General features: G+C 39.2%; 1 protein-coding gene across 1 annotated transcript in view; it reads right to left on the reverse strand.

Annotated features, from left to right (window-relative positions):
- Positions 1 to 658: 658 nt before the first annotated feature.
- boc (BOC cell adhesion associated, oncogene regulated) overlaps positions 659 to 12,248 on the reverse strand; it is a 31,135-nt gene continuing 19,545 nt past the window's right edge. The window contains exons 4-19 of the mRNA XM_052114407.1: positions 10,069 to 10,215; positions 9,383 to 9,526; positions 8,504 to 8,797; positions 7,175 to 7,447; positions 6,612 to 6,871; positions 5,858 to 6,023; positions 5,656 to 5,712; positions 4,876 to 5,085; positions 4,383 to 4,561; positions 4,165 to 4,264; positions 3,954 to 4,076; positions 3,659 to 3,841; positions 3,039 to 3,250; positions 2,201 to 2,289; positions 1,956 to 2,116; positions 659 to 1,819 (exon numbers count right to left, since the gene is read on the reverse strand). Of these exons, the coding sequence (XP_051970367.1) occupies positions 1,686 to 1,819; positions 1,956 to 2,116; positions 2,201 to 2,289; positions 3,039 to 3,250; positions 3,659 to 3,841; positions 3,954 to 4,076; positions 4,165 to 4,264; positions 4,383 to 4,561; positions 4,876 to 5,085; positions 5,656 to 5,712; positions 5,858 to 6,023; positions 6,612 to 6,871; positions 7,175 to 7,447; positions 8,504 to 8,797; positions 9,383 to 9,526; positions 10,069 to 10,215 (2,732 nt within the window). The 3' untranslated portion in view covers positions 659 to 1,685. The remainder of the gene's footprint in view (positions 1,820 to 1,955; positions 2,117 to 2,200; positions 2,290 to 3,038; positions 3,251 to 3,658; positions 3,842 to 3,953; positions 4,077 to 4,164; positions 4,265 to 4,382; positions 4,562 to 4,875; positions 5,086 to 5,655; positions 5,713 to 5,857; positions 6,024 to 6,611; positions 6,872 to 7,174; positions 7,448 to 8,503; positions 8,798 to 9,382; positions 9,527 to 10,068; positions 10,216 to 12,248) is intronic.

Below are 12,248 nucleotides of genomic sequence, written 5' to 3' on the forward strand. Positions count from 1 at the left end.
GTATTCGCTCTTATTGATTGCTTGTTTTAGCATGTTAAATCCACCAGATGTCAGTACCTTTCAAAGATTTTTTGGCTTTAAGTTTGATTTTAGCTGAAAATAGCTGAACAATAAACATTCCTTAGTGTCAGTTAGCTATGAACAACAGCTTTCTGAATGCAAATGCTGAGCTATGTTAAACTTATATTTACACAAAAGGAGGGGGGAGGGGGGGGGGCTAGATGTAGAATTTTGTCTGTATTTGTTTTTTTTACATTGCAAGGTCTAGCATTTGATCTTTAGGACAAAATTCACACTTTATCTAATCTTTATTATCAGTTAGTATTTTTAGCTCACTTCAATGGCTCCTGTGGTTGTGCCCTGGATGGGGAGAAAAACTGGGATATGTGTGTGTGTGATGGGTTACTATCATATATTGTTAGGTAAAGTGTGTGGGACAGTGTTCTCATGCTCAAGCAAAGACAAGGTTAACTGACCAATATGCAAATATGGAGCAGAACTTTGTAGTCTAGTAATCTTTAAGAAATACATGGTACAATAGATTTATAACCTTTCAAAATGCCTACATTAGAACTCATTTTATGGTGTCAAATGCCATGCTATTTCTTGGATGCACAAATATAAAGAATGAGTGACAACAGGGCTTATTATTTCTTACATTTATTTACAGGCAATAGTGCTCAATCCATGTAACCAAAGCTGCTAATCTTCTAGAATATGTGGAGGTTGATTTTTCCTTCATGTTTCGTGTTTACAACCGTGGTAACAAGCTAATACTGATGCAGGAGAACTACCAGCCTCCAAAAGCAAAATCCATCAAAGACTGTGAAGTACCACTATACAAGCTGACAATATCAAACCAGTTTGAATATAAAAATCAGCATATTGCAGGTAGGTGTGTTTATTTTAAGAAAGTTTCACATCCAGGCCTCTGAAAAGATAAATACCTACAATATATGTTCTCTTTCGCATAGTCAATATTACTACACCGAGAATGCATATCCTTTGTATATATCCATTAATATTTTTGTTAATGATGAAAATAGATAATTCTTAGTAACCTATATACAAAGCTGTAAAACACTGCACCAACAAGACTCGCACAACTTAACAGAGAGCATTTGGAACAAGTTACAATCATGTTTTTAGTGTGTGTCAATGTTTTCAACTCAAAGTACCATCTACATTGCCATCAAGCCACTAAACATATGTGGCTTTAATATATTGTGCATAAAATATGTATGCATATAACATACATACATACATACACATACAATAAATACTTTAGATGCAAAGTGTTTTAAACAGTCAGTTGTTCAATGAATTGATCATCATCACAATGCCCTGAAAGCATTAACATTTCCACTAGCTGTGCTTCAAACATCAAGAAATGCTTGCCAGTGGGAAATCTGAAGCTTATAACTGTGAAACTATATGTTAAACAGATAAAAAATATATGCCATTGAGGTGACAATTTGTTCCAATCCCAACTGAGGATAATTTTTACAGCATGAAAATGACAATGTGGTGGTGACTGACAAACATACCAAAATATGTGTAACATCTCAAAGAACAGATATATACACATTCTAAAAACTGTACTATGTACAAAGACATAAATATATAAATATAGCATCTGTTATACAAAAATAAATATTTTTCTCTGTCTTCCTTTTTTTAATGTTTTATCCATCTTTTGGAACGTGTGTTCCTTGTTCTTCAAGCTGACTTATGTTCTGAGTTGTTCTCACTTCATGGTGCTCAGCTTCTTGGAGCAACCTGTTTATGCCTGCATCAACTGTCATTAACCAGGGCAAGTCTATGAAGAGAAAAACAGAATATTTAGTTTGAAAATAATGTGACAGATTAAAGAAACAGATTGTATCTTTTCATCTCACTCAAAGTCACATTTGGCATTGTCCTCTTTAAAAATACTGTACATAACATTATCTCACCGGCAGTCACCTCATCTTCAATGTGAATTGCTTCAGTGAGGGAGTGAATGTCCTGCAAGGAGTCAGAACTCTGAGATGGCTGTGCAGGATCAGAAAGGCTAAGGACCTGCAAGGGGGAGTCATCAGATTTACAGCATCTCTCTTCAGGACAGCCAGGTACCCTAAGAACAGCAGATATACATTTTGAGTTGACTTCAAGTGGAGTTAAAAAAAAAGAAAATCACAGCTTGAAGACCAATTCTTACCCATTACAGTATTTCTGGATATGTGGTTGCGGATTTGAAAGTATCTGAGGCAACAATGCGTCACACTCCAACTCATAGTCAGCATCATCCTATATGAGAGGTAAGGGATTGATGAACATCAATACAGTTATTAACTTTCAAATCTTCATTCATACAGAGGGTACATACATAAGTAGTTCTACTGTAACAACCAGGGACCAAAAACGAAATGTTTTTCATTTAGGTTCGAGCAAAAACTGTATTTTTTCATTCCGGTTCAGAAGTTCCACAGCCTCCTTTCCAAAAGGTTACCGGTTAGAATAAATAAAAGAATGGTTAATAACGTTCTTTTTTAAATTACAGTACTCTGCACTAATGGGTGGGTTAAATAGATCTCGCAAGAGAAACAAGCAAAAACAAGAAAAACAAGCCCAAAATAAGCGAAAATAAGCACTTATTTTTTCCCCTGTGTGGTGGATTTATCTGTCACAATCCTGTCACAATGTCAGTCTGGGTTTTGGTCTGACAGGACCATGGCATAATCGTCCCATGTCTGTGTTTCATTGTCTGTCTTTGTGTGAGTGCACGGTTTCGGCTGTATCCCCTGCTGTGCGTTCTTCGGTCCGTCTTGTTTCATGTTGGGAGCGCGGTGTCTGGATCCTGACTTCCTGTCTGGTTTGGTTTCGGTCTGTATAGTCACTTATCACTTTGTTCTAGTTTTCTGTTACAATCTGCTAAAAACTGTTCCTTTTCTGTTTTTGTTCCTTGAACTGTTTTTAGTCCCTGGTTACAACTTTGCAAAAAATCAACCAAAATCTGAATTCCAAGTCAATCAAAGTACCAACTTTCTCAAGATTACCTGGTGCCCTCCAGGGAGGTGTTGTGTTGTGTGTTTTCCATTCCCATTGGGGGTGTATTCTACTTTAGGAGTGTAGACAGTGTGAGGAGGTGCCAGGTGAGGGTTGATGGCACAGGGCCGACCAAGAGCCAATCCCTGCAGTGGCACCATGGTGTACTGGCATGGAGAGACTGCAGCTGCCAAAACTGGGAATCGCATGTCTAAGGTTTGTTCTGAAATAAAGAGAGATTCCAAACTCAGACCCAGAATGACACAAAGTTCTCAGACTTAAGTGTATCCTTAGTGAATCCTTTAGATCAATTTGTAAACCGTTTTGATGAATTTATTGAACGTAACAGACTGAAGAACGATTCATCGACAAATTGGACATCACTATGGCTTGTTTGGAGCATGTTATATGCTACACAAGAGTGTACACAGACCTGGAAAACACTGTTTTAAAAATTCCAGACATTTCTACATTTTCCATGACTATCTGGCCCCATGGAAGTTATAATACTGATGGTTATCATAGAAAGGGTTTATTGTGATTTTTGGTCCCAGTTCTAAAATTCTATAGCTGACCTTTGTAACTTTGTCATGTCACTTTGCATGTTTCTGTTAAAATTTCTAAAACTTACTTTGCTTGGCCCAAACTCTCCACAAACAGATTGGGATGAAGGCCACGATAATGAAGACAAACGCTCCAAGTACCACACCCACAATGAGGTAAGGCAAATCACCAGGTCGTGGCATTGGGTTTCCAGGATGTTCAAGTCTGGGTGTTGATGTCTCTGGAGGTGTAGTCCTCTGGTGTGGGCGTGCTAAAAGTACACACATTCACATTTAAAATCTGCAATGTCTGAATATATCTCTGTTTTGTATATTAGGTGAGGAGTTGGTTGTGATCATGAATAGGAGCAAAAGGATACAAACCTTTAGTTTCCAAGATAACGACATTGCCAAACTCACTCTCGCCTCCTTCATTAAAACACTGCATCTTAATGTCGTAGGCAGTCTCAGGCTGTAGATCTGTTATGGAATGCCAGTATCGATCACCTAAGTAGAACGACACAATGTTACAATTTATTTTTCTTTTAAATATACAGTAAGTGACAAATCACAGGGTAAAAATAAGATGACTTACCTTCAACAACGTCCTTTTTGTAGTCACTGTCGTTGTCACTGTCAGTGGGTCGGTAGAAGATGTAAAAGCCATAAATGGGGGTGTTATTGACTGCCGTGTACTGTAGAGAAAACACAAAATACTTGTACAGGGGCCCATTGTGAGAACACACAGGTCACATTTCTTGAATTTGACCATCTAAAAGGTGTTGTGAGGAAATGAGAATGCCTAGTGCTTACCGTCCATTTGAGGATGATTGTGGTCTCGTTGATGGCTTCATTATAGGTGATATAGGGTCCGTCAATGGGACGCCGGTTTGGTGGGCCACTGCCCACTACTGTGTAGGCTTTGGAGGGAGCACTAGGGGGACTCGCTCCCAACACATTAACGGCCAAAACTCGGAATTTGTACGATGTTCCTGCAATGCAATGGAAAGAAAAGGACTAAGTATCAGTTGCTTGTGAATGGAGTAAAATAATAACAACATTTTGTAATTTAGAAATGTTTTCTGATTAACATAGTATTGGTAGAATGATATATCATCCAAATATTAGTTCCAAAATCTATCGGCTGCCTCTTCAATCCATTTTAAACCATTTCCGAGTTCTTTTTTCTAACTTTTGAGTAAATGTTGCATAAAACAAGTGTTCATTTAATTTCAGCAATCATTTGCCGTCTTTAACTTGCATTCAGCGTTGGTGATCGCTAATATAAAGCTGATATAATGCTCACCTTTCTCCAGGCCTGTGATCTCCACTGAGAGGCGTGAGGGAGGGATGTTGTTCACAGCCACATCCCAGTCTCCACCTCCTTTCCGCAGTTTCTTGTACTGTACACGGAACGACTGAATAGGGAATCCGCGGTTTCCACGTGGGATCCATGTCACATAGGTTGAGGTCTCTGTGGCCATGGAGACAGTGGGCCTGTCTGGAGCTTCTGGAGCTATAATGACAATAAAAACAGAACAAAGTTGTTAACAAATGAATAACCTGCGGTGAGAGTGTGTATGCATGCACACTGGACACACACGTATACGTAATGCAGTTAATGTAATCTCATCCAATTTTAAGATTGAAAAAGAAAAAATCAAGAGAACAGTCATGATAGAATAATAATCAGACCAACTATTGGTGACTGTTATAATTTAAAGCTGTTTACATTTCAATTCTTTTTAGCTGGATTTAGAATTAGAATTTCTTATTTTTATTTGCACCAGTACCAGGGTGCCCATTTGTTCTGACCATTCATTTTTCATCACTTTTCCAGTCATTCTAGAGATCACGTTCAAAAAGAACAACTTTTAACCTAAAAATATTTTATATCAAGGCAAAACTAGAAAAAACTTTTATTTACTATAGAAATTTCCAGAAGACTATTAATTTCCATGATTTTCAAGGCCTGGAATTCACAATTATCAAATTCCCTGATATTTTCAGGTATTCTATAATCGTGGAAACCCTGCAAGGAAGCAAACATACCATATTATCATCATACAGACAAATTTATACTCACGCGAAAGACGAGGTTGCACCACTGGTGGTTTTGGAGCCCCTATGGGTCCTCTTCGCCCTGCACACCAAAATTAAAGAGCCACTTTAATTTACAATCTACCTAGACATAAAAAAGCCTGAACATTCGACTGATATACACAATAAACATTTCTTTCACAAATTATACTGCTGAAAACTCTTAAAGTAGTCATGCGGCTGTGTACATTTGCCTGTTCTGAACGTCATCATAGCAGGTTGCCCAAGCCCAGCGCAGTTCTTAGCGGCCATCTCCACTTCATAGAGGCTGGCTGGCTGCAGTTTGGTCAGAGTCAGTTTGTGCTGTGAGCCTGAAATAGTGCTAGTGATCCAGTCACCGGGAGATTCTCCAGCCTGCAAGAGAAAATACAGGAGAGCATGCACAAATACCAATGAATCAGTGTCAGGAATTACATGAGAAACATATATGCACATACTGTATATACTGTATAGAAACAGGTAATACTAAGAACATATTCGATTTTAAGTGACGTTTGTTCATGAAAACTTGCTGTCATGATGCTAGGTTGTTGCCTGGGCATTGCTATGCAGTTGGTAAGATGTTTGAGTTTTTTCTATGTGGTTCCTAGGGCATTCAAGATGGTTGCTAGGGCATTGCTTGGTGGTTGCTTACTGGCCCAAGTCAAAAGAGATTAACCTCAAGTTTCTTATGACATTCTGGTCCCTAGATGTGGCACAGGTTAGGCAACTTACATACCTCCTTCACCTGTCTGTCTGCTTATAAAGTTATGTTACATCTCTCATCGCAAAATCTGAGGTGGCACGAACTGTGCGAGATGCATTATGCACCAAAGTTAATTACTTAAGAGATAGGGGTTTGTTCAAATCCCAAACCCAATGTTCAAGCAAAAGTAATAGTGAAGCTTGCCTTAGCAAGCACCACTAATAAAGGTGGCATTTGATAGAATTGCAGTGCTGTACCTTTCTGTATTTGATAATGTACTCCAACACAGGTGCTCCTCCATCATGACGGGGTTCCCAGGTAAGTTCATAATAGTCAGCCTTTACTGTGCGTGGCTGGCTCATGATAACCGGAGCTTCGGCAGGAGAGACTCGGACCTCAGAGCAGTCAACAGGCAGCATTGCACTGGTGACCACAGGCTTCAGGGGTGGCTGTTCCCGCAACACCTTATCTGGGCTCATTGGTCGAATTAAGGGTATCTTACCTGACCGCGACGGCACTAAAATCAAAGATCAGAGCACAATAAATTAGAAAAGTGACACTACGACTGAACAGCTGAGATGCTAAATAAGACAAACACTGGAAAAACAATGTGACAAACGTACAAAGCTCTCTGGAATATCTGATTCTGACTCGTCAATCACTGTATTCTGCAGTCATATATTTCTGTATAATATCCGCTAAACTGTATAATCTGAAAAATTGTCCTGCGAAACCGATTTCTTATATAAATGGGCTATGTGAGACTACACCATCATAAAATGGCATAAAAATGGTACACATTGTCTTATGTGTTACATACCTGTTGGGACAGTGAGAAGTCTTGTAGTTGCCTGAGAACTGCCCACGCCATTCTCCGCCATGCACTGGTACACACCATCATCCTGCGGCCCAACATTGAGTATACGTAGCACCTGCGAGGACATCCGATGCCGTGGTGACGGCCTCAAGAGCTGAGCATTGTGCAGCCACACCACAGTTGGTGTGGGCTTGCCCCTCACCTGACAGCTGAATCGCACTGTGTCGCCCCGGGAAACGTCTTGTTGCTGCAGCTTGACACGCACCTGGGGAGGCTCTGAAATACAAAACAAGAGAACTTTAGACAAGTGAATGTCAAAACATGAGGCTGTAAAGGTGTTTTTATGTAGGGGGCAATTGCAACATTTTCAACATTTGCTTTCATAACTCAAGACTACTACAAATCGACTTGCCATCTTTTGCTTTATGAAACAAATACATGTATATGCCAAAAGTAATAGTAACATTAATAGACTTATCATAAGAAAGATTTAATATCTGGGATGGCATGAGGGTGAGTAAATGACAACATTTACATGCACTTAAATTACATTTTCTTTAACTTATCTTTACTTTAACTAAATAATGTTAATTTCATATGTTTCAGATTCCGTTTTTTAATTCAGAGATCTTTTGAATTCAAATGCAAAAATTGTTTGTTGAAAAAAATCGCACTACTTTTTCTCTCAAGCAGAGAGAACATTTTACAAAAATAATTTGCAATTGAAGAAATTCACTGTTAAAATTGCTGCCTCTTACAACTGGCCTGGTCTCCGCCACTTCAAGTAGCAGTGGGTGATACAAATGCTGAATAGCACAAATCAACATGGATGCTCATGGTTAAAACTTGTAGCACAAAGCATGGATCAAGCAAATGCGTCTCCATGAGTGCTGTATGTGAAGGCATGCTGCCACAGAGGAATCTGGGACAGACTGGTTTCTCTCTCTCCCAAAACTTGATGGTTGGCTGCTAGTGAATCAGCTCGAGCTCATTAGAGCAGCAGCAAGAGCGGCTTAATTAATCACAGCTGTTGTGAGACAAGCCCAAAAAAAACAACCTCATCAATGTCTCAGAAACTCGATCCTACGCACATACATACTTATTCTGCTCTGTAAATGTACTGTGGGTTTATTTTGGATGCTTATTAGCGGCATTCAACTGTATTCTCTAAGCCCTCTGGTTCTGATACATGCTTATTACCTTAAATGTAGCCATCAAATGACTGGAAATTGAAATTATGCCACCACACACATAAAATGTTCCATCACAGCCCTGGTTCCAGCTTTTCAAATCCCTGTATATATTATGAACTCTTAAAGCGTTCATACTCACCAAACACCTGCACGTCGTAAAGCATGTTTGCAGAGCTAGCAGAGCCGATGCCGTTGTCGGCTTTACACGCGTATGTGCCCGAGTCGCTTTCGCTCGCCGCATCAATCAACAGGTTGCTAAGCAGGAAGCGGGTGTTGTTATGATTTTCCAAGTCCAGGCCATCTTTAGCCCATGTGACCTGTGGAGTGGGAATGCCACTGGCCACACATTCAAGGACAAGTCGTTGGCCTTTGTTCACCATAATGGACAGAGGTGCAGGTGGATAGATGATACGTGCAGCCTCAGATGTCGAACCTAGACAGGAAAAAATCAAATTCAATATTAAAACACAAGCAAAACCTAATGAGCTGCCCCACTGCCTACATAGGCAGCTGATTTCTAAGGTTCTGCATACAGTAGGCAGCAAATCCACACACAATAAAAATTGTGCGCAGCATGGGAGACTTGACTTGCAATTGATTTCTACAGAGATTGATGTTAGCATGTTGCTAAGCTAACACGGTTTTACTTTAATAAGGGTAAAAATACACATAAATATTGGGTAAAATAATTTTTCTACAACTATTTTTTAAATCATTTTTAATATTGAATGCATTACAAATATATTTAAAACCAATATTTCTCTCACTTTATTGAATGTTCACCATCTCAGATAAATTTTTTCACTGTGCTCGAAAACTTATTTATTATTAAACTTATAATTATGGGATTGCTTTCTCCATGAAGAACACAAAAACAAGGTATCCTAGGAGGCAGCCTAATTTCATTTATGAGTGTGCAGATGTCTTTGAATGCTGCCTCTCTAGGTACAGTACAGAGCAACTGACAGAACGTATTCACAGTGTAAATTACAATTGTACATGCTTTGTGTGCACTTACGTCGTATCCGTAGACGATCTGTCGAAGTGGAGGTTTTTACTTCCTGCGTGACAGGGTTGTAGGCAGCACATTTATAAGGGCCCTCATCCTCCCGTGTTGCATTGGCTATCTGAAGGTTTCCTGAAGGCATGATCAGGTAGTTCCCTACAACACAATCAGGAAACCACTGATTAGCATCTGGATTACAGCTATTCAGACAACAGGTTTGTCAACAAAAGCTTCTTGTGGTCATTTCCTGAAATCTGAGCTGTTATCTACACCATCATTAAACTGATTATTTGAAGACAGAGATGGAAAAATTGCAACAAAGACAATCCTGCGAACAGGCGGCACCTTGTAGAGTGAACAAGACCAGACAACACTGAACACTTGATGACTCTCAACAAGACAAGAGCTGTCAAACACCCAAATACCAGAACCAGCTAGTGTGCTTTTAGAAATGACAGAATGAAATTAAGGGATGAAGTATTTGAATTCAAATGATGTGACTTGAAATAGATACAATGATGGCTCAAATAAAACAGTATTTAAAGTCCCAGTATTAGCAAAGAGAGAGAGAAAAAACAGCCATAAATCTGGAGCGATAAAAGTAAATGGCTACATATGAGGGAGACAGCAAATGGGTTCTTAGGAATGGGGGGGGGGGGAGTTATACAACGTTTGTTGACTTTAAATGTAAGAATTACCTTTAGATGTCTCTAGCCATTCCTGCTTGACACTGTAGCGGACTTGAGCTTTAGGTTGACTCTCAGGAAGATGGCACTCAATCACTGCTGTGTTCCCTTCATCTACTTCAATTTCCTGCTGGTCATCTGGCTCAAAATCACGCAGCTCTAGACCAATACACATAAAAACATGAGAATTATAATACAAACACTGTTTCTCCAACATTCAGCCTTACATTACGGTCTGTTCCTCACAATGGCTGTAGAAGACTTCGAATATAGCATGGTTTTTGGACCTTTTTGGAGCTTGATGTCCAATCTATGTAAAAGAGCAGCCCATACGTTCTGCTGAACTTCTCCTTTATGTTCCACAGGAGAAACAATATCCATACTAAGTTCAGGCACCCAACAAGAAAGTATGTCTATGGGTGAACTATCCCTTTAAATAGTCAAAGAAAGGAAATAAAAAAAAAATATTATTAAACACACACACACACACACACACACACACACACACACACACACATTGGACATCTCAAACTTCCAAGGCTCAGTTTTGAGAGTCCTAAAGTTGAATGCCTCTTTGTATTCTGTTCAAGAAACAGGAGAAGCTTTAGAGTGCATATGCTTAGGACTTTTACTTGGATATCATATGGGCAGACACCCAATAGCTCTGGAAAACAGAGACAGAAAGTCTAGCTTCCTTGAGCCCAAGTCAGCCTGGGCTAAAATGAGGTCAAAGGTGACTGTTCTCTTAAGTTTCAGGCAAGGAAAAGCAGCTTGGATTTCAATAAAATGGAATAACTCCACCTAAGTGAGTCTGAGTATGCATGTCATTCTGTGAGGGGGAATAATTTCTGCAAGACAGAGAGGGAAATTTGCACAGCGGTGTCCTGAAAAAAACCCTAACTTAATCAAATACCTCCCCAACTGTTCATCACTCTAACAAATCAAATCGCTCTATTGTTCTCCAGAGTTTAGTTATATTCCTTGGCATTTGAAATGTTTCTAAGTTATGTACAACAGGCGAAACAGAGCTAAAAAATCTGTGAGCGAAGATTGAAAAAAGGTTCTTCATGAAATCTCACTTGAACCGACGAGATACAGTGATGAATAAGTTGAGACAAGCACTTAAACAATAGTGTAAAGGAATTGAGTAACATTTTTTAGTATTATCAACCTTATTTTACATAAGCGCAAGTAAGCAGCGGCTGCATTTCCGGCGAATGTGTAAAAGATCTGCTGTTATTGACTGCAATGTAAATAAATAGAAGGATAATAATAATACCAGAATTTTGTGATATAAGTTTAGAAACTATCACACAACCACGGGATGTACATCAGAATGATGGTCTAATGTCGGATAATTTTCTAACTTCAGCATTTATAGTAAAAAAGTTAATCATTCACTTGTTGCTGTGTGTTGTTGTATTGAAGAGAAGGTAATAAAATCTGCTCCTTACTTTACCAAGATCGTAATGATGCAGTGTTTCTTGTCTCCATGTTAACCTCCAATTATATGTACCTGCATAACCTCCGATGATGGCTTTATTTGTTTATTTCCAAAGGTCATGTTTCATAAGCCATGCTGAATGTTGATCTGCGTATCTGTTTACTATACACTACTAAGAAAGAGAGAATGCTCTCTGACAAGAACGTAGAGTAAAATAAGTTTATTAATTTCTAAGATGAAAGAAGATGCAGTTTTGGACTGTCCTGTCAGCACCTGATCTCTCATTCATTCTGCCTGTGAAACAGTGTGATAAAACGATGGCATAGTGTGACAATCCATTTGGTAAATCAATCAGGGTATTTTTACAGCCCACTACTGCCAGCATCCCCCTTCCACACCTCTCCTAAATTCCACCGCACACACCTTTAACCCCTCCTCGACTGCCGCCCCATTCACCTCCCTCTCCTCAAAGCATTCCTCCCCTCATTCCACTGCATGATTCCCTCAGGTGTGGTGGGGGAATGAGGAAAGAAAAAGAGAGAAACAGGCACATTTAGTCCTATTCATCTTTAGTTTATCCTTCAGAATTACTCAAAGGATTTATTCATTTTTAATAAAGCTGAAGTGTGGGATATTTTTCGATGTAAAAATAATTATTCCTATCCCAACTTAATATGCAGAGACATATGCAAGCCACTGGTAGGTTCATTTCAACAAAAAGAGTAACATTCAATATATTTACATGCAC

This window comes from Xyrauchen texanus, chromosome 42 (assembly GCF_025860055.1).
Source record: "Xyrauchen texanus isolate HMW12.3.18 chromosome 42, RBS_HiC_50CHRs, whole genome shotgun sequence".
NCBI classification, from domain to species: domain Eukaryota; kingdom Metazoa; phylum Chordata; class Actinopteri; order Cypriniformes; family Catostomidae; genus Xyrauchen; species Xyrauchen texanus.